This window comes from Eschscholzia californica, unplaced genomic scaffold, assembly GCF_041429995.1.
Source record: "Eschscholzia californica isolate CP2 unplaced genomic scaffold, dmEscCali1.0.p SCAF_1, whole genome shotgun sequence".
Taxonomy (NCBI): domain Eukaryota; kingdom Viridiplantae; phylum Streptophyta; class Magnoliopsida; order Ranunculales; family Papaveraceae; genus Eschscholzia; species Eschscholzia californica.
The window spans coordinates 22,049,035-22,075,689 of NW_028238198.1; the positions used below are offsets into that span (position 1 = coordinate 22,049,035).

General features: G+C 35.7%; 6 protein-coding genes across 8 annotated transcripts; 3 read left to right on the forward strand and 3 right to left on the reverse strand.

The window, feature by feature from the left end:
- Window positions 1–3,168: 3,168 nt before the first annotated feature.
- LOC147565160 (bifunctional riboflavin biosynthesis protein RIBA 1, chloroplastic-like) lies at window positions 3,169–8,761 on the forward strand. Of its 3 annotated transcripts, XM_086651663.1 has the most exons (9): window positions 3,500–3,684; window positions 3,771–3,886; window positions 4,227–4,300; window positions 5,629–5,944; window positions 6,353–6,574; window positions 6,687–7,009; window positions 7,185–7,314; window positions 7,484–7,780; window positions 8,229–8,761. In XM_086651663.1, the coding sequence occupies exons 3-9, from the start codon at window positions 4,248–4,250 to the stop codon at window positions 8,481–8,483; spliced, it is 1,596 nt and encodes a 531-aa protein (XP_086507789.1). In that variant the 5' UTR covers window positions 3,500–3,684; window positions 3,771–3,886; window positions 4,227–4,247; the 3' UTR covers window positions 8,484–8,761. The 3 variants fall into 3 exon arrangements, with proteins under 3 accessions (XP_086507788.1, XP_086507789.1, XP_086507787.1); XM_086651662.1 differs by lacking the exon at window positions 3,771–3,886 and having other exon boundaries at window positions 3,169–3,684; XM_086651661.1 differs by lacking the exons at window positions 3,500–3,684; window positions 3,771–3,886 and having other exon boundaries at window positions 4,037–4,300.
- Window positions 8,762–11,969: 3,208 nt separating this feature from the next.
- On the forward strand, window positions 11,970–12,632 carry LOC147565161 (uncharacterized). The gene has a single exon (XM_086651666.1). The coding sequence runs from the start codon at window positions 12,106–12,108 to the stop codon at window positions 12,466–12,468; it is 363 nt and encodes a 120-aa protein (XP_086507792.1). The 5' UTR covers window positions 11,970–12,105; the 3' UTR covers window positions 12,469–12,632.
- Window positions 12,633–16,572: 3,940 nt separating this feature from the next.
- On the forward strand, window positions 16,573–17,376 carry LOC147565162 (uncharacterized). Its single transcript, XM_086651667.1, has one exon. It carries the CDS (start codon window positions 16,855–16,857, stop codon window positions 17,215–17,217), a length of 363 nt encoding a protein of 120 aa, XP_086507793.1. The 5' UTR covers window positions 16,573–16,854; the 3' UTR covers window positions 17,218–17,376.
- A 358-nt stretch (window positions 17,377–17,734) lies between these two features.
- Window positions 17,735–19,069, reverse strand: LOC147565163 (uncharacterized). The gene is made up of 2 exons (XM_086651665.1): window positions 18,405–19,069; window positions 17,735–18,320 (listed from the first exon to the last, which is right to left on the reverse strand). The coding sequence occupies exons 1-2, from the start codon at window positions 18,746–18,748 to the stop codon at window positions 17,900–17,902; spliced, it is 765 nt and encodes a 254-aa protein (XP_086507791.1). The 5' UTR covers window positions 18,749–19,069; the 3' UTR covers window positions 17,735–17,899.
- A 1,532-nt stretch (window positions 19,070–20,601) lies between these two features.
- On the reverse strand, window positions 20,602–22,178 carry LOC147565164 (RNA-binding (RRM/RBD/RNP motifs) family protein). Its single transcript, XM_086651664.1, has 4 exons — window positions 21,631–22,178; window positions 21,386–21,484; window positions 20,986–21,267; window positions 20,602–20,897 (listed from the first exon to the last, which is right to left on the reverse strand). The coding sequence occupies exons 1-4, from the start codon at window positions 21,991–21,993 to the stop codon at window positions 20,766–20,768; spliced, it is 876 nt and encodes a 291-aa protein (XP_086507790.1). The 5' UTR covers window positions 21,994–22,178; the 3' UTR covers window positions 20,602–20,765.
- A 1,338-nt stretch (window positions 22,179–23,516) lies between these two features.
- LOC147565165 (uncharacterized) lies at window positions 23,517–25,788 on the reverse strand. Its single transcript, XM_086666546.1, has 5 exons — window positions 25,278–25,788; window positions 25,116–25,199; window positions 24,931–25,013; window positions 24,409–24,611; window positions 23,517–23,797 (listed from the first exon to the last, which is right to left on the reverse strand). Exons 1-5 carry the CDS (start codon window positions 25,490–25,492, stop codon window positions 23,723–23,725), a joined length of 660 nt encoding a protein of 219 aa, XP_086522672.1. The 5' UTR covers window positions 25,493–25,788; the 3' UTR covers window positions 23,517–23,722.
- Window positions 25,789–26,655: the final 867 nt, after the last annotated feature.

Genomic DNA, 26,655 nt, shown 5'->3' on the forward strand with positions numbered 1-26,655 from the left:
TTTTGTTTATTTTCTCTGAAATTAGTTATTATTTTATTAAGAGAGATTTTAATTTCTTTTTTGAACCCTTGAAATTTATTTTGTTTATTTTTCTCTTAAATTAGAATTTTTATTTATAAGAAGGAAAAAATTATTGTTTTTTAAATAGGTAACTTTATTTCTACGAAGGACTATATTTTAAATTTTGAGAAGGGATTCTAGACAATATCCTTTATTAAAAAAGGATGTTTGTCCCAGTCATCGTTTTCCCTTCTGTTTTATATAATAGATTATCCGGGAAAATAAATTTTAAAGGGAAATACAAATTTCTTTTCTTCCTCATCGACTCCGATCGCCACCACTTCTCTCTCTCACGGTCACACGATCTATCTTATATCTCTCACGGTCTCTCCCACTATATCTTCCCCCTTTCCCTCTCTGAGTATCTCACACTCACAGTCCCTCTCCACCACCATTTTTCTCATCTTTTTTTATTCTTCTCTCCTTCCAACACTTTGTTCATCTTTCTCTTCTCTTTACTCCTCCGTCTCCTCTCTCTAATTCTATTGATTGAAATAGGATGAGGGTAGGAAAGGAATTGGTCAATTTCAGAGAGATAAAGTTAGAAATTATGAGTAGAAATTGGAGGAATTATTAGGGCAAAAATATGAATTAACAGAAACGAGGGTATTTTCAATCTATAGAATTAGCACTCAAAATAGGTAACCCATAAATTTTCCCCATTGATTAACTTCTCATTGGTTGTAATTTAATTTGTTTTTCTTCGAGAGATGATTAAAATCAAGATTAGGTTTTACCTTACCAATTTGAAATTTTGACGTAGGAATTTGACAAAACGTTTCATGCCCAAGTTTACATTTTTAAATTACTTTGGTTCTTGATCTCATCAAGTGAATTTGGTATTAATTCATGTTTTAGTGTTGCTATAATTTAAGAGAAACATAGATAAAAAGAAAAAAAGATCGGAAAAGGAGTGGTGGTGGTCGGATTTAGTGCTGGTCGGATTTGGTGATCGGAAAAGGATAGATAAGAGAGAAAGATTTGAAAAAAAAAACCATTTAAGGTTGCTGACAATGACAGTTTACCGACGACCTCTACTGGCATGGAGAAAAAATGGTAAACACAAGTTTTTTCCCCATAACACTTCGAAAATATATTGGTCAGTTAAAATTGACCAATTTTTTTATAAAGTCTTTGCACGCCGGATAATTTTCGTATTTTCCCAAATTAGCGGCCTTTATTAAACTTGAGTATAAATAAAGTAGAGGTATATTAGATACGTTCTAAGTCCCTTAGGATGACCTTTAAGGGTAGATGTATATGGCCTGTAGGGCTCTAATCAGGTTTATCTTTATATCATCTCTTCAAGAGTATAGCTAAATTATGAATTACTGTAGTAATCCTAGTGGTCTAATATTTTATGTTAGTAGAAAAATAATATATTTTCTTTGCAATTTAATTTTTTATTTAGGTTTTAAATACAAATATTTTACTAATTTAGAAAGTCAATAACATCTATTACACGGAAATGTTTCTCTAAATTTTTTGAGGAGTCAATTAAGTAAGCATCTCAACAGTTTTCTGGTGTTTTTCTTTGAAATCAGAAATCATCAATTTCAGAACTTAACTTGACGTTCCAAAACATTATAAAGTTTTTCGCTGCTCCATTCAAGGGCATATGGTGGGGGGAGTCGCCTTGCGCCCGGACAGAATCCCCCACCCCAAGGGACTGTTTTCTGGAAGTTCCTAAAAGAGGTAAGGTTGATCCGTATTGACAACAAAATACTAATAGCTTAGTTAGTTGTATCTTTGAATTTTGTGTTAGAGATTTTAGGTTCGACAGTTCATAAACTTTTTTGAAAATGTGTTAGGACGGTGATATAGCTAAGTCCTATGTTGAGGTTAGATTCATCAACAATTCACTATTTCTTTTTATAGTTAAATTACTTCAATCTCTTTAGGTAGTTCCCATTACTTAGTTCACTAGAGTCTCCACTAAAATTTGACACCAGATTTTTAAATTACTAGCCACACCCCTAGCATCGTTATATTAGTTGATGCCTGATAGTTTCAACGGATTGAATAAGACTAGCTCAATAACAAAATCCTTTATTGATAGGGAAATTTGGCCAAAACTCCCTAAAAACTTTGGCCTTTGGTTAAAAAGGATTGGACAATTTTTTATGGGCTTCAGCTCCCTGTGGCATTTTTGTAAATTATCTAATATAGGGAAAAGACAAAACTGACCTTATTGCAAACTAGTTTGCAAACCAGTTTGCAAACCAATTTGCAAAGCAGTGCAAACTAGTTTGCAAGGCAAACCAGATTGCAAACTAGTGCAAACCAGTTTGCAAATCAGTTTGCAAAGCTTTGCAAGGCAAACCAGATTGCAAACCAGTTTGCAAATCAGTTTGCAAAGCAGTTTGTAAAGCTCTGCAAGGCAAACCAGATTGCAAACCAATTTGCAAAGTAGTGCAAACCAGTTTGCAAATCAGTTTGCAAACTAGTTTGCAAAGCTTCGCAAAATCAAACCCTAACAAAATAAGTAACTAAGAAGTAAGATTATATAAAATGTGAGGGTTTTTGGACAATCTGAGGGTGTTTCTAAAATTTTCCTTTATACAAAGGTCAATTCAGGTATACAAAATTAAGGGATTTTTAGAATTGTCCTTCAAGCCTATTTCCAAACTTTTCATGGTGCCTAGAAGGAAAAAAAGATAACTTGTCTTTTTGACAAAAAAAAACAAAAAATTGGGTCTCCAGCCCAATTTCCTGTTATTGATATAGTCATTTTACAGCTCAAATTAGAATCTCAAATGTTGAAGTTAAATACTATACCATTAGTTAGCTAGTATCACCAATATCTAAAGGAAGATATACTAAAATTCATACCATAATCTGGTGATTCTGATGGACTTAAATGCCATATCAGGGGGGACATATATTATTACTCTCCTTTGGCTGCGTGCTCCTCGTGGGAAATCTTATGATACCACAATCTTCATTTGTTTAAAAAATTAATTCTCCTGATACGAGATCCACGTTCTCTATTTGTTACTAATAAAAGTTTGATACTCTTCTTAATTGTACCTCTTTGACGTTTCTAATTCAAACATAGAAAAAGCTTATGACCTGATATTTGCGTGTTAAAAATCTCATTTGGACAACAACTCATACAACCATACGGGTATCCATACACACACCAATATTATGTAGACACAGGAGATACAACGAGCGGGCTTACACATATATACCCATATCATCTTGACATCGCGCGATACAACCATACAAGTACCCGTATACAAATCCCATATCATCTTGACACGGCGTGATACAACCATACAAGTACCCATACACATACAGATATCATCTAGACATTGGACGATACAACAATCATTCGGGTACCAATATCATCTAGACGTTGGACAATACACAATCATACGGGTACCCATACCCATTCATGGTTATTAACATTATAAAAATAGGACTAAAAAAAGAAGTGGTACATTCAAATCATTCACTCCACCTACCGGCCAGCTGATTTTGGTTTTTAAAATCCTTCTTCTTTCAAAAAAAGATTGCAACTTCCCATAAGAAATCAACTTTTTCATCACAAGAAGAGAATAGTTAGATACAGAATCGAATCCATTCTTTGTCACTAATATCTTGGAGCAATCAAACAAGGTATTGGCTTGTTTGCTTTTATACGATCTTTTATATTCTTCGTTGAGATATGAAATTTTTTACAAGTTTTCTTTGCTATTTGTTAGGTATGACATCAAAGTCGAATTAGATGTCAAGTTGAGAGCCAAATTAGGGCCGTACAAAAGATTATGTGAAGATTTTTCTATGATTCTGTTTTGTATACAAGGAGTCAAGGACCAAGGTGCAGAATTAGAAATAAACGTTTTTTTACTATGATCCAAATCCAATTATCGTTAAACCGTTACGTTATTTCGTCAAATTGTGGTCAGGGGCTCAGGGCCGGTCGTCCACCCACCCACATCATCATCGTCATCTTTAATAATTTAACTTTAATTTTGATTTGTGAGACATCAAACCCAAATTGGATTTCCCCTCTCTCCTCCTCTTTCTCTCTCTAAATTACAGTAACATTCCGATTACTGTAGAGGCTGACGCTGAATTTTAGAGAGAGAAAAGAAAAAGAAATAAACGAATCTGAATCAAATTAAACTGTTACTATATTAATCTATCTTGGGTTGCAGGAGGAGGGAAGAGAAAGAAAAATGGCTTCTTCAATCAATCTTTCTTCCCCAACTTTGGCTCTCCATCGTTCACAGTAAGCTCTACTACCCATTTCTCCATTCTTTCTGATTCAGGTTTTGGAATCTCAGTTTTAGATTTTTCATTATGTAATACTAATGAATTTTGTGAGGAAGAACCCAAATTTTATTTGGTGCTATTTTGAGTTCTCAATTCATGAAGTGGGTATTTCATATTTATATCAATTTGATATCTTTACTACTAATTGGTTTCAAGCATTTCTAGGGTTTGAACTTGTTGATGGATTTTTTGAGCAATTACATTCTATAAGCTAATATTTTTGTTTTGCATACTGGAGGACCTTCAATTCACCATTACCCACATTGAGTGAGTCTTCAAGTGATATAACAAGCCCTGTATCAAATAGTTATTGAGGAGGATGAAGATAAATGATTGAGTATTCTTTAGGTGGATGATAACCAAAAAGAGACTAAATGGTGCTTTAGTTTGATTTCCCGTAATTACTATAGCCATTAGGTTCGTATTAAGTTTGTAAGCTTCCAAATCAAAACCAATTGGTTACGAGTGGTTTGTTCACAGAATCTCATATACTTGGTTCGCAGGCTAGTTTTGGTCCTTGTGGACTATTCTTAATACACCCTCTCACGGGTAGCGGACTTGAGCTTAATGTATGTCTTTCTTTTACTTAAGTTACGTGAAGCACATGTGGCCACTGGGACTAACACGTTGGGGATCTAGCTCTAATACCATATTAGCGGATTGACACAATGATCTTATATACATGATACACGTTCTAACTTTAGTTCTTGTGGGCTGTTCTCAACAGATCCGAATTGTTCCCAAAAATTCTCGAGGTTAATTTGAAAATATTCCGATTGTGCTAGAATGAGGTTAAATTTTATATGAAATAAGGATCCTAGAATGTTCTGTTAACTTCATTGTATCTTTTTCACTAGCCGGATGGCATTAATGAAGTTAATTTCCAAAAAAAGAAAAGAAATGAGGGTCCTAGAGAAGTGGGTGAAACTTAAAAGCAGGGAACAGAATTCCATCTTTCAGTTACCAGAATTTTAGAATTTTCCTTATACTGGATCAAAAGGGTTCATTTGGTCTAGAAAAGATGTCACATATCAATCTCTTCAACTCCAGGTTTAGTGGGTTTTAGGCTAAAAGAATTGTAAGAGCTAAATTTTCATTTTCTCATGCTGTTTTTTGGTATTCAGTAAATATGCATTTATAATCTTTGCTCTGGAACAGGAATCCATCTTGGTGCTGAAATGTATGATAGAGCTTTAGTCATAATGCATTTAAGATTTTTACGACTTACGGGTTCTTATGTTCTTCCCGTTTTGTTTCAACTAATAACTGGCTTTGTTTCTGTAGAGAGTATAGATGCTTCAATTTTTCCAACGGGCCACACTTTCAGTATCCATTGGACCTATTCGCCGTTAGCCCAAAACCATTACTCAGTCTGAAGGGTAACTTTCGAGTCCGAGCTGCAATTGTCTCCGGGGAAGGTGATGTTTTATCAAGTGGTGTAGAGATGCAACCTGATGCTATAGCCTTTGGAACACTTGCAGCTGAGGTTACTCCTGTGACTGATGATTTTTTCATTGATGAGGATGAATTTTATCTTGATTCTCCCACAGCAGGATTTGCCTCCATTCCTGAGGCTATCGAAGACATTCGCCAGGGAAAGGTGGGTTCTCTTATTAGCTGGTTTTATCTGATCATTTTATTGTTTGCTCATTGTTAAGTTTGTGGACATCCAACTCAAAGCAATTGGCAATGATTGAAGAGGTCCTAGATATATATTCTTGGTACTAGGATTACCCTTTTTTGTCCATCTGGGACTAGTCTCATATGCCCCCTCACATATGAGGTTCTTTGTGTCTAACACATTCTCTCTGTTGTTGCTTTATGTGGAACACGTATTGCCGTTGGGCTTTGCTTTGGTTCCATGTTAAATTTGTGGACATCCTACTCAAAACCAGTTGACAATGAGTGGAAAGTTCCTATGCATTATTTCTTTCTCATGAAACTGAGAGTACAATTCGTCTATGTGAGACTAATCTCAATCATTCATAACTTCTGTTTGCTCTTATAGATGGTCATCGTTGTTGATGACGAAGATAGAGAAAATGAAGGAGATTTGATAATGGCAGCATCATTGGTAAAACCAGAAGATGCGGCTTTTATAGTAAAGCATGGAACTGGCATTGTGTGTGTGAGCATGAAAGAAGAAGATCTGGAAAGATTACAACTTCCTTTGATGGTAATGGACAAGAAGAATGAAGAAAAACTTTCTACAGCATTCACAGTCTCGGTGGTATGAAATTTCTTTTCATTCTTTAGGTAGTTGAATTTTGAACACGTTTCAGTTTTCACGTTGATAGAATTTTTCATCATCTTTGGATTGACTTTATAGTTTGAATCTACAGGATGCTAAACATGGGACAACCACGGGAGTGTCAGCCCGTGACAGGGCAACAACCATACAGGCTCTTGCATCCAAAGATTCAAAGCCCGAGGATTTCAACCGTCCGGGTCATATTTTCCCTTTGAAGTACAGAGAAGGGGGTGTTCTAAAAAGAGCTGGGCACACAGAGGCTTCTGTGGATCTTGCCGTGCTAGCGGGCTTAGACCCGGTTGCAGTTTTATGTGAGATTGTTGATGACGACGGTTCCATGGCGAGGTTGCCAAAACTCCGTCAATTTGCTGAAAGAGAGAACCTTAAAATTGTATCGATTGCCGACTTAATCAGGTATAGTTTCAAGGGGAAGTATTTAGATGTACTTATTTAAGTAGGTTTTTCTCTTGAATAAGCTGTGTTTTTTTTTAGGTAATTGTAATTTGATCAAAAGAATGGGGCAACGTTGTCTCGGTTCTTGTTCAATTCTTTAAACAGAGTAAGTGCATAACTGAAAATATGGTTGCAGATTTAGGAGGAAACGGGATCACTTGGTGGAACGATCTGCTGCTGCACGTATACCCACTAAGTGGGGACCATTCCAAGCCTACTGTTATAAATCAGTGTTGGATGGGATTGAGCATATTGCCATGGTTAAAGTAAGCAAATTTTTTGATTAGAATCACCCTTTATATTACTCTATTAGTGTCTAAATTCAAAATGATTCTTGTATTTCTCCATCGCATTAAGAGAATAAATTTTCGAATGAAATCAGTCAAACGACTTAGACATGGATTTCAGTTTTAATCATCTATTATAATCCAACAGGGTGATATTGGAGATGGACTAGATGTTTTAGTGAGGGTACACTCGGAGTGCCTCACTGGAGACATATTTGGATCGGCCAGATGCGACTGCGGAAATCAACTAGGACTTGCAATGCAGCAAATTGAGGCAGCTGGGAGGGGTGTAGTAGTATACCTTCGTGGACACGAAGGAAGGGGAATCGGTCTAGGTCACAAGCTCCGTGCCTACAACTTACAGGACGATGGCCGTGACACTGTTGAAGCCAACGAGGAGTTGGGCTTGCCCGTGGATTCACGAGAATATGGACTCGGTGCTCAGGTACCCTTTTATTTAACCATTTAGTTTTTCGAAAGTTCCAAATATTTTTTCTCTGAGTCCTATACCCAGTTAGCACAGTCGAGATACATTTGAGCTCTTCCCTCTCGTGTAATGTGACGCCCCAAGCCCTAGCAGTTATTAATATTATCCATTCATTTGCCACGCAAGCCCAAGTCCAATGGGTAGAATATTTCGTTGTTGACGGATGCTCCATGGGCCCACCCAAAAGTCCTCGACACTTGCTATTCTTGAACTTCCACATATAGGACCAGACTCCGGGTGCTCCCCCTAGATGTCTGATACTACATTCCTTTGAATACTTGAGGGGTCAAAGATCTATCCCTCGAACTGCGATTGCAGTCTTAATGATTCTCTTGCTAAAAGAAACTAAAACCAGCCTCAGAATGAGTTCTGTTCATGTTGTTGAAGTGTCTACCTGTTCATACAGATAATACGAGATCTTGGAGTTCGAACGATGAAGTTGATGACGAACAACCCAGCAAAGTACATTGGACTAAAGGGTTATGGTTTGGCAGTTTCAGGCAGGGTGCCATTGTTAACTTTAATTACTAAAGAAAACAAGAGATATATGGAAACAAAACGTGCGAAAATGGGGCATATATATGGTTCTGAATTTAACGGTCGTCTAACTGGTTTAATCAATAGAAGCAGTATTTCAGAAGAGAGCTCATCATCTTCATGAGGTTTCAAATTGATACAAAGGAACCAAGATGGGCGAGGCCGATATGGATCTGTTTCAGTAATGTTGGCTGTTAGAGCTTGTCTGAATTTTAGATTTTTTATTCGAAATTGTTAGCACGATTATGAATAAACTGAACATTCCTGGCTAACATATGAAATGCAGTTTATGGAATTGAAGATCTGTCACTGTGATGAGTTTGTGTTTGCTAAGAAACCGTTCAAATCATTCTATGTAATTCAATTTGTTTTTATTTTGAATAAAAGAGGATTGTTCAGTTATTTGATCTATTTCTCGAAAGTGGTCTAGATTTTATAATACTAGGTTTCCGCCGTAGGACACGACAAATCCCTCTTGCCTAACGCCTGAGATGAGATTTAATTCTAAATCACATTGAATTTAAAATTCCTCAGAAAAATCCTTTGGAGATTGAAAAGACAAAGAACACTGAGTAATAAAGATATGTCGATTTAGTTATTGTAGAGGTATCCTAACCGATTTTGGTCGATTTACACTAATATCTTTCTATTTGATTTAATTTATAAAACTTCCAATAAAAATGGACGGCCAGACTTCCCATAACTGACTGAGTTGTTTTATTATAATAGATAATCTAATTTTGGTTTAAAATAATAATTATAAAGAATATGAATTCCTATTTTTCGTAAGTCATCATCATGTTAAAGAGCAAGTCTATTGATGCCACAAACACAGAACAACCATTTTAATAGCCCCGGGTTTAGCAGGTCAGGCTTGGTCCTGGGCCGGACTGGGGTTGTATGGTTCAATGCATGGGCCCAGTCCAGCAGTATTCCAACCTGGGTGTGGTAGGCCTAGGTCGAAGTCCGGCTTAGGCTCGTTCATTCTCAGGTTGGGCTACGGCAATACACAAGGTTGGAATGAATAATAAGAGAAAAATAACACATTAAATTGTATCTCTTAGACCTAAAACACATTAGGGTGTGTGAGTGTATATCGAATAATTAGGGGAGTATATGAACAATTTTATGACCGTTATGAGCATGTTCTATCATCATGATAAGGAGACCATACATACCCTTTTGTTAAGTTTCTAGTTTTCAACTACATTAGTCTTGCACTTTTATTCTAGTGTTTATTCATTTATTTCTTTATTTATTCGTTTTTACTTGTAAATTCTTCACATTTTTTATTTGTTGCTGTATTTTTATTCGCGCGTTTTGAAGGTTATATGTGTGGCTACCTTCTTTAAATGAGTAGGATATTATCATTTAGGAAGAATTTAACGTCTTACTTTAAAGGAAAAGTTACATATACTTTCCAACTGTCGCACATATTTTGTCAAAATTTAGACGGAGTGATAGAAGTGTTTAGAGTCGGCATAAAACTTCTTATTTTTGGCAAATACGTAGAGTATTATGCCGATAATAACAAGACTACAACAGTATATTTTTACAAATTGGTTAGAAGTTGAAGTGTTATAAAAAAACGTCAACTGATATAATCCAATGAACAGTTTTTTAAGTTAAGGGGCCAAAAAATCGTATTCGACAATTTTGAGGGTCAAAACAGTGAGCTGGTGAACTGTAGGAGGCGAATTTGAAATTAACCCTTCCCCTTTTTTATTATTAGGTCAATTATTGACATGATGTTAAAACCAACCCATGTTCTCTAAAATTCCTGAGTTTGCTCATCTCACATACATGATACATGTGATAACATGTCTTGTTATGGTTGGTCCAGCCATTGCCAGTAGAAATTACTATTTTTATTTTTAAAATATTTGTATGCACGTTATGAGGTTCTTCTGATGAGGTTTAATATGTTATAATATAAAGTGTGTTCCAACCAAAATATGATGGAAATCTCCTGTATATTAACTGTAACATCTGTCTTCATTTCATTTCTCCCACTATTTGTCAACAACTCATTATTTACATCAATATCTATTATCAAATATTATGTGTGTTATTTTCATATTTGGTCTTACTTGAGAATGATACACTTCTTCTTTTGTTGAAACATATTATTGTACACAGTTTCAACAAAAAAAATATTATTGTACACAGGGATAGAACTACAGCTAGGCTGAAGCGGGTCATGTTTCCTTTCGACCTAGCCGCAAATGACCTCCACTACAATCTACTATAATCATGTTCACAAGAATTAGATAATATCAATTGCTAGCAGCTTCTTGATAGAGTTTTGTGATTTTAACTCAACTGACTTTCCCTCATGGCAACGTATTTTTTATTTTATTTATGTGTTTCAAGACTTCTCTAGGTGTGTTCAGAAAGGGTGTACAATATATTTTCTCTTACATTCAAACCAAGGTTATCGATTAGTCTTGTTGAATATTGGTAACACGAATTTTAAATTAAAAAAATAACCGACTTCATTTTACATTGGCCCCATTTATCTTTGATCATAATTCTGTCCCTGATTGTACACTTCGACACTTACGGAAAAAAAGAAAAAGACGATAATGTTGTATTGATGCTAATTATTTTGTCCAGGTGACATCATTGATCCCTTTAAAGGAGGAATCTTTAGGTAACATGACAATAACTACAACAATACGAAAAAACAACAAAAGAGCATGGCAAATTGAAAATTAAGCGGAGAAAATGAACAAGAATATTGCACGCGATATGTCTGACAAAAAAAACCAAAATTGGAAGTTCTTATATAAAGTTTAGTTTGTCATAAGTTATTTTATGATTACGAAACTTCAGAGGTAGATGTAAATGTTTTATTTTTCTTTTTGTTTTAGAGTATATATACAAGTAAGAAGAAACCCTCTCATTTGATTTGTAAAGTTGGAAAAATATATAACTTTTTCTTAAACAAACATTTCAAAGTTGGCGAAATTTGAAACTGATCAAATATAAAAGACGAGAGGTCCATCTTAAAGGTAAACAGAAATTGTTCCTCATAGTAATAGTTTTGGAAACATCATAATTTTCCGGATTAATTTTAATTTGGTCGCCATATGAGAGTTTGAACTCTCGTTTAGGTTGAAATCTATAAAAGAAAGAGAAAAAGATATCTGGTGGTGATGGTTGTGAGAAGAAAGAGGTATTTTTTCTTTTTTTTGCTTAATGGTAAAGATCGTCAACAATAGTCGATCAGACTTTCCTAGTGACTCTATCGGGCATGACATTTCGACAAATTAGAAAGAGATAGGATAGGGAAAAATGTTTTTTGTGAAATAGGGGTTAAAAAAGTGAAAGAATAAATTGTTTTTCAATTTTGACAAACATAATTATAAGTATGGGGCAAAATTAAAACATTAGAAATATATTGGTGCAAAAATTTTAGTTGGTCATGTATTGGGACCAAATTAGAATTAAGTCAATTAACCCTAATTTTCTAGTAAAGACTTTCCGTAGTAGAAAATTCCAGGAATGGGGGTGTCCCACGCGTTCTGGCGTTACGTGTTAAGGAATCTCTCTTTGCTTCAACGGTCTCTAAACACCGCCTCACTAAAACTTCTATATAAACACCCCCACTCTCCTCTTATCAATCACCAACCCACCCATAACTCCTCACACTTTCTCTCTCTAACTTCCCATTCTTTCTCTCTCCAACTTACAGAAAACTTCCCTTTCTTCTTCTTCTTTCACTGTCTAAATCAATTTCAGAGATGGGTTTCTCTAAACTTGTTGTTTTGATGATGTTTGCTTTGGTAATTGGATCTGCATTGGCTCAAGGTCCTTCTTCATCACCTGGATTAGCTCCTACTAAATCACCATTAACAAAATCCCCTTCATCTGCTCCAACTCCATCAATCTCATCATCTCCACCTGCTCCTCCTACTTCATCACCAACTCCATCAGCTTCATCACCCACTCCATCTCCATCATCATCTGCTCAATCTCCATCTGGGGTTTCTTCATCTCCATCTGGATCTCCCTCACAACCTCCTTCATCTAACTCTGCTTCATCCAATGGTGTTGCTTTTGCCGGATTCACCTTCGTTGCTGCCGTTGCTGCTTTCTTGATGTAGATCTGATTTGGGGGTATACACATTCAGATACTATATTATTATTCCTTCTTCTATCTTATCTTTTTGATTTTTTTTTTTAATCTTGTTTATTGAGATGGATTCATTGATTTATATGTAATATTTTGAGTACTCCTGTTATTATATATGAGATTCTTTTTCAATTATACTTTGTCACTTTCTCTTTTATGCAATTTGAATTCCTGTTTTGTATGGGCAAATATCCGTCCTATGAGTGCTTTTAAAATCGAGGTATAATCGCTTCGTAAGGATAAAATTTACGAAATCCAACAGTGGGTTGGGTGCCCATTGAGCAAGCAAGGCCCGTGACAAAGCTTGATAATGGCCCAAGTTATTACGGATGCACCCAACATCACACGGCTAGAAGGTTATCGTGTGATCAACAATCATCAGAAAGACACGCGTCTCTTATTTACTCCGTAGAGATATACGTTAATAGTCAATAGCTTATTGCATCCTAGTCAACTCCCAGAGGTACACTAGCACATATCTGCAAAATCAATCCGTCATATCATCTCAATGACTAACGCGTCACTTAAGCGGATCAACCTGTCATATCATCTCTACAACCAACTGGTCGTCATCAATTCATCTTCACATCTAACACTTTTAGAGGAGACAACTTATGAACAAGATCATCCAATATTTGACAGAAGCACTCTACTCTACTCATCTTCTTTCCTCTCGATTCTTCTATAGTCTTAGAAGTCGGGAGGTAAGAGCTAGACGAAATAATTATCCGTAGTTAAGATCCAGCCTACCTTTCCTCTGGCAAGTGAAGGCTACCTTGCTTTCACGTATATAAGAGCTAGCCGATGATCCAACAACTAACGACTAGACCTTATTACATCGTCTACTTACGCTTAAACCCTTATTGCGTGGTGTACTTACGACTTGAACCTTATTGCTTAATCTGATTTACGACTAGACCCTTGTTGCATGATACAAATGAGTAGAAGGTTTCTGCCTCATTACTACCATCATCATCATCATCAAATTTGTTGCTCTCGAGTAGACTATAAGTGTATTTTTTTCGTAGAGATCTGTTCCGACAACTCTACGAGCTGAGTTACCAAAGTAATCTGACGATGGTTACCCCCTTACTCTTTTTTTCGATTTTATCTTTGATCCAATAGCTGACTTGACCGTCGGAACCCCCTTTAGCCGACACCATCTTGGTGTCCAGCGACTTCACGATCGTTTGTCTCTTTTTGTTTGCAGGTCCTTCCGACACGTAGTCGGTGCCCAGAGCATTCGTCCGACCCGTCAAAACTCCAGACTTTTGACCCGTTGACTGCCAAACTTTTGACCATCTACGGTCCCCCTTTTTGTATTAAAGAGTTGCCTTCTCAATCTCGTAAAAGCTGGTTATTAGACGATCATTTTAGTGAGTTGGTCATCATTACGAGGTTAAAATGAAATTGACCCTTTAATGTTGAGGACTAGCTATTTGATTTCTTGAAGTGCCCCTATTTCCATTCAAATCAAATTATTAGGGACGCACACCAAAATTGCTTAGGGTCTCTGTTTGTAAGCGCCTCCGTGCGGATCCAAAATTTTTCTTCGCGCCTTGAGCGAACCCCCCTTGACTCTTCTTCGTATCTTCTTCTTCTTTCTCTCTTCAAATATCTTGCAAGAAAAACTTAGAGCTTTGGAGCTTGAAGCTCTGAGCCTTCTTACGGCTTTGAGACCTAAATTTGCTGCCTTTGTTACGTTTTTGTTTTTGTTTTTCGTTTGATCTTCTTTTCTACAACAAAAGGGTTTGATGTCCTTCATTTGCTTTATGTTATAGATTTTAACAGTAAAAGGGTCCTTCTTCTTCTTTGATGAATGAGATTTTATTTTAAGATGGAGTTTGAAGGGTCCGAGACCCCCGAACTGACTTGAGCCTAAAAGAACACCTATAGGTTTCGTGAGTCAATGGAACTTAACCACGGTCAATCACTCAATAGAAGTACCAAAAGTAATTTTGGGGCACGTTGATAGACCCACAAACCCAAATGTAAGGATTAATCTTTAATAGTAATTTATTGTCGCACAAATCTAAGGAAGGTACACGAAAAGAGTCCATTCCCTATTTATATCTAAATTTAAATTTATGTAATTGTGAAATGAGGGGAATTAGTAATAAAAGTTAATCCATACATTTGGATTATACTATTACCTTGATAAGTAGACCAAGTGAGTCTGCCTCTTGACACTTCTGTTAGTGTCATCCCACCTAAAAATGAGTTTAACTATTGAAATATGATTTTTTTTAGACTTATTTCTTTATTTTCTAGTTAGGACCTTTCTCACATTAGAATTTGGGCTATGAGCAGGTCAAGAGACTTATCAAGAGCCAATGTATAATGCATTCTTCTTTTTCTTTTTTGAGAAGAGGCAAAGTATTTGGGTTAGGCCGTTAGGGGTTTTCTTTAGGAGTTAATTCCTATTTGGCCCCTACTTTGTGACTAGCTTCAGATATGGCCTCTAATTTTTGTAAATTCAAATATGGCCCTCTATTTTCATACAAATGCCATAACTACCCTTCCTGTTAATGTATTTTCAAAATAAAATAAAAAAGAAAACTTAAATTCCACCTCACTTCCCTCTCCACCACTCATCTCTCTCCACGTCACCTCTCTCTCTCTCTCCACCTCACCAGTCTCTTCTCCGATGAAGCTCGCCGGCCAGAAAATTTTCCAGGCGACGACCTTCAAACTAAAAAAAAAGAAAAAAAAATTCTCTCATCTCTCTCTAAAAACTCCGGCGAAGGGAGAGTTCTGGTCTGTTGAAGAGACTGGTGAGGTGAGTTGGAGAGTGAGGTGACGTGGAGAGAGATGAGTAGTGGAGAGGGAAGTGAGGTGGAATTTAGGTTTTCTTTTTTATTTTATTTTGAAAATACATTAATAGGAGGGGTAGTTTTGGCATTTAAGGGGCTATATTTGAATTTACAGAAATTTGAGAGCCATATTTGAAGCTGATCACAAAGTAGGGGGTCAAATAGGAATTAACTCTTTCTTTAGTTTGAGAAATGACTATACTTTATTGTTCAAATGCTTTGTTAAGTGTGACATTAGCCAAGGATGGATAACTTTGGTGACCTAACAAAATGAAAAGACAAAATGCTGTTATTGTGTTAACTTAAACCTTATTATTGAGTCATAGATGACATAAAGTATGAAGTTGTTTATTCTTGACACAAAGGCCATGATCATGTTTTTAGTTGCACATGAAGTGGGCATGTTCCTCTCAACAAAAAACGAAAAAAATGGGCATAGACACTAGACCAGCTAACTTTGCAGAGCAATACTTTCTCTCTACGAGATGGTAAAAATCTAAAAAAGATACTGTGATTTGTTGGTGTTAGGGTTATCTGTAACTCCAACGCGAGAGTGACAATTAGCCAATGGCCTCACAAAAAAGACAAAAAATGACCCACCCCAATCACTAATGCAATATATTTATATGACAGATATTTTGTTAAAAGAAAAGAAAACGAAATAGTGTAATTAGTAATAAGTTTGGGGCATATATTTGAATTTTTTTTTGAGTCAGGAGTGTGATCCACTAGGAACTTTAATGTTAACATTTGGAAATAGGTATAAGTTAAACAGTAGGCGAAAAAGAGGTGTTTTACCACTAAGCAGTAGGTTGCATTTTGACAATTATCTAATTATAGTGTTAGGTACTATTAATCTAGACTATCAAACTCCAATTAAGAAGCCATTATTAAATGTGTCTGAGTCCAGCTGACAAATATGAAGAAAAAATTGGGCCCATCTCACCGATTCAAAAAAAAAAAAAATTGTATTGGAGTCCAAGTAGCAGCTTTGGCTGCTTTGCCGATTTGTGGTATGGGCCTATCGTCCAAGATAACAAGGCAAAACAGTTTATTGAAAATATTATTGCTGCTATATTATGTGTGTATATTGACCGACCTAAGGTAGAAAAAAAGTTTGTATGAAGTTTTCATGTCAAATGAGGTGGTGGAAATTGGAACTTTCCACCATGATACATAGTTGGGTTACGCGGTATCTTTGTTGACCATTCCAAACCCTAATTACTTACAAGTAAAGGTTTTTAGGCGTTACGTGTTAAGGAATCTTTTTCTCTCTCTAACTTCAACGGTATTCTTCTTACTTCGAAACACCCAAAAAAAAAAGAGAAACTTCAACGGGTAGTATTCTTCTTACTTCGAAACACCCAAAAAAAAAAGAGAAACTTCAACGGGTCTCTGAACACCGCCTCGCCACAACTTCTATATAAACACCCCCCCACTCCTTTCTCCACAAACATCAACCCAACTCATACTTTCTCTCTCTACCTTACAGAAAACTTCCCTTTCTTCTTCTTCTTCTTTCACTACCTAAATCAATTACAGAGATGGGTTTCTCTAAAGTTGTTGTTTTGATGATGTTTGCTTTGATAATTGGATCTGCATTGGCTCAAGGTCCTTCTTCATCACCTGGATTAGCTCCTACTAAATCACCATTAACAAAATCCCCTTCATCTGCTCCAACTCCATCAATCTCATCATCTCCACCTGCTCCTCCTACTTCATCACCAACTCCATCAGCATCATCACCCACTCCATCTCCATCATCATCTGCTCAATCTCCATCTGGGTTTTCTTCATCTCCATCTGGATCTCCCTCACAACCTCCTTCATCTAACTCTGCTTCATCCAACGGTGTTGCTTTTGCCGGATTCACCTTCATTGCTGCCGTTGCTACTTTCTTGATGTAGATCTGATTTGGGGGTATACACATTCAGATACTATATTATTATTATTCCTTCTTTTATCTTTTAGCTTTTTTTTTTTTTTTTTAGTTTGTTTATTGAGATGGATTGAGATTTATTTGTATTTACTATTTTGATTAGTATAATACATGAGATTCTTTTTTACATTATGTTTGTTACTTTCTCACTCTGCTATTTCTTTTCCATTGTTGGGTCTCACCTATTTTTTTCCTTTCACTAATCAAAACTAAAGTTGGACTTTGACAGTAATTGCCTTAGGATATCATGACTTCATATTTTTTTTTTTGTTATGTGGCCATGTGGGACTATTTTTACAAGACTATTAGCTAGTCTGTAAAAACCGCTTATTCCTGACCTAATAAAACAGTGACTGGGTCTTGACCTAATTTTCTTGCAACTGTTTAACCCTAGGGTTGAATGGGAAAACAACTAAACAAGTAGAGATTCAATTCCCCAACTCAACTTTCAGAAATTAATCATATTCCTGGAGTGGTCCAAGTGATTTGGATATCAAATCTCTAATACATATATATATATATATATATCTTTATAATATTCGATTACAGAACAATAAATCATCATCTCTGTATTTGGTTACAGTATTGGATATTGAATAGTACAAGGACATATACCAACACAAGTTTCGACTCTAAAAAAAGAAAGAAACTCAAAATAAGTAGTAGTATCTGCAACTAAGAACAAAGCCTGCACCTACTATGCCAAAACATAGAGCCAAAGCCATACACCATGTTAAACTATCCCCATCTTCTTCCTCTTCCTTTTCCTCCTCCAACGTTGATCTTTTCTCTTTTTCAAACGGATATTTTGGTTGCTCCTTTTCCTTTCGTAAATTCACTAACAATACTTCAAATTCTAGCAATTTCACCCACTGTCCATAGGTGAAAACTCGTAACGATTCTTTAAGGAGTAAGTTAGAGAGATGATCTTTCTCTTGGTTCATAAGTTTAGTTTTCTTTTCCGCTTCTCTCGCACGTGTTTGTGATAATTGCAAAGCTCTAAGTAACTCCAACTTCTTAACTCCTAGTGGTTCTTTAGCCTTATTAGATTCATCTTCTCCACATAATTCACTGCATACAAAACACAAAAAATATAAACTTGGAGTTCAAGTTTTAAATTTCCAAAGTAATGGGTATGAGTGAATAGAATCTTACGGGCGATAAGGCGAAAATCTAGCGGAATTGAGAACATTTTTATCAACTCCGGCGGGGAAGACTTTGAGTGGTGGAGGAAGATCACAATTTTGAAGGAGATCAAGATTAGACCTCTTAGAGATAATTGAAGTAATCATCAACATATCTTCCTTCTCTTCTTTCATAGAATAGTCATTAAGATCATTATTCATGATCTTTTCATGATCATGGTCTGCTCTGTTATGAGACCCTAAAATCAAACACCCGTTCTTGCACCTACTTATGATTTTTTCTTCTAACCCTCTCGAGTTTCGTTTCTTTTCAAAATCTAATCTAAATTCAGCAATTTTGGATGATAAATTCATCCTAAAGTTCAATTCAGATTTGCAGTTTGTGCCTTGAAAGATAAAAATGGTATTCAAATGGGGAAAAGAGGAATAATATGTTTGGAGTTAGTTTTGTTTTTGCTTGAGAAAGGAAAAGGAGAATCTTCACTCAAGGATAAACATTATTAGAGTGATTAACACTTAAGTTTCAATTAAAAATTCTTTAGTTTTTATTATTCTTTTGTTTTTTAGGTTTGGATTCCTTCACAAGAAACCAAAACCCTTTCTTTATATAAACACAATTTTTTACTTGTGAGCTTATCCAAGGGCAGAATTTATAGCATTCACTAATATTCTAGCTTAGACTTTTGATTTTCGAACTCTTACCTAAAGTGAGAATTTTATTCAACAAAAAATCAGTGACTATTGCTTAATTGGACAAACTTATGGTTGATCTTTTGTTACATAATCAAAAAAATAAAAAAGTTTCTTGTGATTTGGATTTCCATCAAATTGGACCAACTACCTATCAGATAGCAAATAAGAGAAGGTTATAGAAGCAAAAACGGTGTGATTAATGAACTCCGTTTAATCGACCAGGAAAAACACAGCCAATTATCCTAAACTTATGTCCTAACTTTTACTTAGATCTAGAGCTAAAATTTTAATACGACTTAAAAGCTCAGACTTCGCAAGCTGTCAATAAGATGTTTTGAAAAGGCCTGCAGAAAAATAACGTCCAACCCTATAGGTTTCAGGTTACCAATTTGGTTTCCGCCCTCTAGGTCTCAACAAGTTGGTTTCCACCATCCAGGTCTCAGGTTGGCGACATGGATACATATATTACCTTTCAAAAAAGCAAACATCTTACCAACTACAAAAAAGAACACAAGAACAAAACTGCGGCATCCTTCTGATTCATCATAAATCAGAAACCCGAAAAAGTAACCTATCATTTTGAACCAAAACATCTGCCATCAACGGCAACAACATTTACCGCTAAATGTCACTTGCAGAAACAGAAAAGAACAAACATATTAGAATGATATCAGATTGTAAATTTAGTGGCTATATCTGCCTAATATTAAGAGTCTAAGGTCAAATTCCATCAAGTTCTTCTCTGAAACCTTCCACAAGAGAGAAGAACTTTCTTGTTTCCTGGTTTTCAGAGAGCAACAAGTAAACTTTACATGACCCATAAGGTGGTCAGGAAAGATTTGTCCATCCATGTGACCATGTCTATATAGATCTATAATGGAAGAAAGGACATGGGGGCTATTTGTTTTTTCCCCTCATCATCTGAATTTGACTCGATTGAATAGTCTGAATCATATGGCACAGAAAAGTCATTCAGATGACTCAGACAAACAAATAGTCTGAAGTTTGACTAGAGTCAATTAAGACCTCGGGTCAAATTTCAGATCCGACTTACAAGATAAGATTGGAGATATGTATAGAAGACTTGACTTACTTAGCTTTTGGATGACTAATAATTGTACCGAGTTCTATAACCACACGTAATAGATTCTCCGTTCAAGTTTCACGGGCAGTTGCTCATACGATTCTAAACCCTAATTAGAATGAATTCCATTTAAACCAAACCAAGCTACATATCCAAAAAATACCTGTATCTAGAAAGAAACACACAAATTATGCATATAACATTCAAACTTTCACAAAAAAAAACACAAATTATGCCAAAGCTAACACGGTTGACAACATATGTGCTCGTTAACTCTTCAAACTTGTAGTAATTTCATTCAGTTTCTCATTAAGACTAATGGTTTCATTCGGGTTTTGATATAACTTGTATCGCACAATCAAGATATGCTCCAGAGGCATAAACTTGACATAGAAATGTAATGTCCCGAAAATTATGTAGGAAAAGGCAATTAGAGAAATCAACCAAGGTTTATACTGGGGTTTTCTTTTCGATAAGCAGAGTTATCACAAATACGAATTTCTACAAAATTTTGCCTCACATATTACATAAGCATGTGTGAAGAATCAAAGCGGAGACATGGTTAATAAATTGAAGAGTTATATATCATCACTTTCACGTTTCACCTATCAATTCTTCATTGTCATTAAGCTCCATTGACGTCTCCTCAGTTTCTGCACCAACCCTCAATTCTTCTTTCAACATTCGTCGATTACGCGCCAATCGTAGTGCCCTTCCCATCAATGTCTGCACCAATAACCCAATTTGAGCATGATTCAAGTATACCAAGATTGAAACATAGGAAACCTCTAAGTATAATAGAACCCAAAATTACCTTCCCCTGGTAAGCAGAAATAGCTGCTTCTGCTTCTTCTTTGGATCGAAAAGAAACGAACCCGTAACCAGTTGATCTTCTTGGATCAGTAGTTTGGTATATAACCTCAGCCCCCACAACATTACCACTCATTGAATCAAAGAACTCTCTGAGATCTGTGGAACTTACTTTCCAAGATAAATTACCAACAAACACAGAATAATTTGGCAATTTGGGCTCAGATGAAGTTTTGTTTTTCTTTGGATGAGCATAAGCAAGTTTCAATACACGACCCTCAAATTCCTGAACATTATCCATGAACAAGATTTCAATTTGAGGGAAAATCAAAGGACAATCAAAACCAGTCAAATTGATTAAATTAAGAAGATACCCATTTAGTAATTGGAGTAAATATGCTTACATACGATTCGAGATTTGTTATAGCTTCAATGGCTTCTTCTTCTGAACCCATTGTTACAAATGCCAGTCCTCTGTTTCTGGTTTTGTTGTGCATTGAGAGCTTTCACAAAATTAAGAACAAATTAGAAATACCCATGTTGTCAATAAGAAAAAAAAATCAATCTTTTAAGTGGAAACAAACCCTAAAACAGATAGAGAGAGTTCAGAGAGAGAGAGAGAGAGAGAGGTAATAGAAATGAAGCTAACCTCAACATCAACAACAGTGCCGTACTTCTGGAACAGATTTCTGATATCTTCATTTGTGCAAGACCAAGGAACATTTTGAGCAAGTACCCTAGTTTTAGGACCGATTTCTGGTTCGATTAATGGTGTCTCAATTGTGGTGGTAGTTGAAGAATCAGAAGATTGTTCTTGCGTTGAAGAGGAGAAATTTAAGATAAGAAGGTTTTTACTTTTTTTGGTGATGGGTGTGAAAGGAGAAATATTAGAGTTAGAGAAGAAGAGAGAGGATGCAGAGGTTAAGGATGGAGAAGATTTTTGTAGTGAGAGGGATGGAGTGTTTCTCTCTCTAGAAAACGTTAATGGAACCCAGAGAAGACGAAGTGCCATGACTGCAAAATTTGCTAGAACGCTTGCCAATTTCTCACTCGGTTTCGTTCCCTAGTAAGAGTTATTTGGATAAGGTTGTGATAAGGAAGAAGAAGAAGAAGAAGCAAGGAAAGTTTTATAAGCACCTCCTTGGGATATAGGATTTCAGCCAACTGCTATGCACCACTCTGAGAATAGTCTCCCGTGGGAGAAGGGGTATCTAGCAACAAAAAATATAATGCATAGATCCTCTCTACTCATGGCTAATTAGTTTTGAGCTAGATAACCACAAACTTAACAACCACCTTCAAAATCTAAAAAAGTGTGAGTTTCAGGAGCGGTTCGGGTCCAAAACAGCCAAAGCGGTCGCTTTGGACCCCAACGTAACGGAAGGTCTAATGTTTTCAATTTTATGTCAGTTGTGAAACAATAATAATATTTTGTACTGCTTTAGAAACCAATTTGAGTTGTAGTTCAATGGTTAAGGTTTTGAATTATGTGTAAGAAGATTAGGGTTCAATCCCACCTATAAGCATTTTTTTACAATTTATTTGCCTTACATGGGCCCCAATTTTTAATGGCGCTTGGGCCCCCCCAAATGTTTGGGCCGACCTTGGTGGGTTTCATTCATCTAGTTGACCACCTATTTTCATTGTTACCAATTACGATTTAAACCCGTTTTTTACCCTCATACACTCACGTGTCATCTGCATAGACATTTAGCTTCATTCGAAGTGCAGCTAGGCGAAAAATCAAGCCTCTCTCTATCTCTCTCTTTCTCAGAGTTTGCATGTCTTTCAATCTAATAGGTTCCCCCTCTCTATGGCTAATGTTTTTTTTTCTCTCTCTCTCTCTCTCTCTCTCTCTCTCTCTCGTGACTGTTAAACTGGATTTTCTCTTCTCTGTCGACAAAGGCGATGTTACCCATCATCAGCAAAGTAATACTCCTATATTTCTTTCTTTTTTCATTTTTCATCAACCTCTTCTTCGCCATCTTCTTTTTTTCATTTTAAATTTTCTTTCTCTTGTGTTTTGATTCATTGGTCCAAGTCAATTGTCTAAATCAAGAATGTTAGTGTGGGGTTTTGCTAAACTATGGTGCCTATATAATATCCCACCAAAAGTTTGGAAGTAGATGTGGTACCAAATTTATTCATTGAACCCATTATAAGATGATGTAAAAGCTAGTATCTTTTGGAAGCAAGAACATATACAACAATCTTGCTACAGATTCTATTTCTGTGTCTACATAAAAGAAATCTTGTTAGTTGTAACTGGATTGTATAAATAATTTAATTGCATAAAATTGGATTTGAAGATGAAGAGTTCTAATGGCTGAGTTTGATCTTAATCAAATACATAACTACCACACTAGCCGGGGAGCATTTGCAAGTTTCAAGCAAAGCCAACTAGTTTAATTAGTATTATGAGTTAAATCACTTCATCATCTCTTACTTCTTGTTTTTTGTGGATGAAAAGCCCATTGAGTATGTGGGTTTTTCCCTCATTAACTTTTATAATAAAAAGACCTAAAGTCCAAGTTATGTCATATAAAATAAAATTAATGAGAAACTCCATTAGACTGAATAAATTTATGGTGACTTAATTAACAACTAATCAAGCTAATTAATGATCTACTTCAATAAGAAACCAATGGTGGGTAGATACATAAATTTGACTAATCATCAAATCTAGAAGTTGACCCAACAACTCCATTTGACATATTACATTTTTTTCCCTAAGACTACTTCTAGGGTACTGCTTTTTGTTCTTGATGATCCACTTCCTCCATTAGACTCTCCAACTTTTTCTCTGCCTCTTCTGCCTGCATTTCCAAGTTATCAATATTTCAGTAGAAATTACAAATATACCATACAATAAAGCTTTCTGTTGATCCATAACTACTTCACTAATTTTAATTTAATAAACTCATAATGACAATAATTCTACCTAAACCCAAGATCTATTTACAGTAAATTTTTTCCTCATGTACTCATTATTATATGCTTATTCTTTACGTCCCGTTACGCTCTTAGATCAACACTCATTAATTTTTAGAGTAGCGAAGCGTGCCAACTTGCAAATATTATATATATATATATATATATATATTCATCCAGTTGACAGTTGTTTCACTAAAAGAATTTAAAACCTAGAAAGGTATATTCTTTTATGATAAAGTTACAAAGGATTTTGACAAAAAAAAGTTCCCAGTTGATGTGGCGGTTGTGGTTTGAAACTTTGATCAAATCTAGGCCGTTGAGAGATGAATATCACAACCGCCACATCAATTGGGAACTTTCTTTTGTAAAAATCATTTGTAACTCTAGCATCTCCCTTCTTTTATATGGTTATGTTCATATGAGGAAAATGAAGAAAAAATGTATCATGATGATAGTAAAGGTCTTAAGTTTTGTTTCGTAGAAAGTAAAATACCTTGTGAATGAGCTCTTCGGCTAAATCTGCACCCTTAATGGCTTCTTCTGCAGCATGTTCTATCTTTCGAAGACTTTCCTTGAGTTTCGAACCTTCTGGAAGGTTCTTTTCGACATCTTCCACCACCTCATCTACCTTCCTCGCTACGTCTTCCACCACCTCCACCGCGCATTCCACAGCTTGTATAGCAGTGTCTACCTCCTCTGGATATCATATCAAGTTTGAATAAAAATGAGTTATGGCACTACAAAAATGATTCAAAAGTTCATAAAAGCAAAGTGTTATGATTTAATCCTGTTTACGTAATAAAACATGATTCTTCAAAAAAAAAGGGATTATGGCACTACAAAAATGCGGGTTACTCCCTACGGTTTCTATTATAAGACCGACGCAACACTTTTCCTCCGTTCGCAGTGGTTTTTCCCGACGGTTTTTTAATTTGCGACCGTTATGTGCCATCTGCAATAGTTTGCATTTTTGTTATGTGGGAAACTTTTAGTGAAGGAGATAAACTAGACTTACTCTTAATTTTGAGAAGAGGTCCCCATTTGTTTTTGAAGAAAGGTAATAGCATGGGTATCAGAGTCCATAATAGCCAGCTAGACCTAATTAAACATAAAATTGAATATTAAGTTGAGAATCAAGATAATACTATGAGAGAAAACCCAAAATTCATGATCAAATAGGAAGAAGAATAAGATAATTACCATCCAGAGAATGGATTAGGTCCAGGGGGTAGATTAGATGGAAGTGGAGTTCCTCCTGGAATGTTTTCAATTGCATTCACTCTCCTGCATTCATGTTTACCAAGATCAAGTTCTACAAACAATATGAGAGAGAGAGAGAGAGAGAGAGAGAGAGAGAGTTACATGTTGATATTTCTATGCTTTGGTTGAAGAGTGATGAGATTGATACTACTATTGAAAGAGTGCAAGTTTGAAGCAACTAGATTTGGAGATGAAAGTAAGTGGCTCCATGGAAGATGGGAGATACCACCAAGAACAACAACATGACGATGACTGGGACGACGGCCATTGAAGTTACACAAGCTTGGTGAATTCAATGACCCTGTTAATGATGACATGATAGATAACTCTGAGGATCAAATGGTTTAATCAAATTAACTAAACCCACCCACCCTTTTGAAGATCAAACTAGTGCTAGATATAGTTATATTCAGAATATATAGGATGAGTAATTGAAGATGTTGAAGCAAATGGGTTCTAATTGTTGAGATGAGACACTGTAAGAGAGAGAAACTAGCAAGTAGATATAATATAATCGCGTGCTTATGGATTCATATTGATTAAGTCCTGAATTTATAAAGAAAACTGGACAACTAGGTTGAAGAGCCGCCAGATCATATATAAATGTAAAGTTGTTGTGTCAATAGAATCTCTTGATTAAATTGTTTAATAATGTGAATTTAATGGTCCTAGTGTCAAAAGAAAAAGTTTGACTTATGTACATTAGAGTGTAAGATTGAATTAATTGTATTCAGTAAGCCTAATTGTATTCAATAAGCCAACTAGATTGTTTTCCTCAATTTCAGTGTAATTTTTAGATAGTTTGTTTAAAAGGTCGGGCTAACTGGAAACCCGTCAGTACAGAATCTACAAATAGTGAGTCAGGTTGACCCAGATTCTTTTTCGGACTCGGGCTGAGCCTATGTTTTGATCTCAACGGGTTAGGCTCCGTCCGGCAATTTGTTACCCGTAAACATGGTAGAGAAGATTTTGAAAATATTGATTTAGCATGGCAACTGAGTTTAATAGGCTTTTACAAAAAGGAAAAAAAAAATTGTAAATTGCCATTAGCGTGGCTCGAACTTAGGTGGATTTCACATAATCTCATGTTTGTCCTCTCCTTTTTTTTGTTACAAGACATGTTTGTCGTGAAAGCTATTGATCTTTTATTGATTATATCTTATGTGTTCCGATATCCTTGTTTAATAAAAATATGAGTATATGACTACGTATGAAATCGAAGAAAAAACAGTGGTGGGGGTCCGTGCGGGCGCACGATCCGCATCCCCATCGCACGGCATTGAGTACAAATAAATCTTCAAATCATAGGCCAATCAAGGAGGATGTTATTAGACCACATTCAAAGAATATGAAGTCATATTAAACAGAAGAAAAAAAAAAATAAGAAATCTAGAATTTGAGAGACTATTTACGCCTTAATTACGTCAATTCATTTAAGTAGATCTAAAACAATCTTCCTATTCCAAGAGATATTTTATCC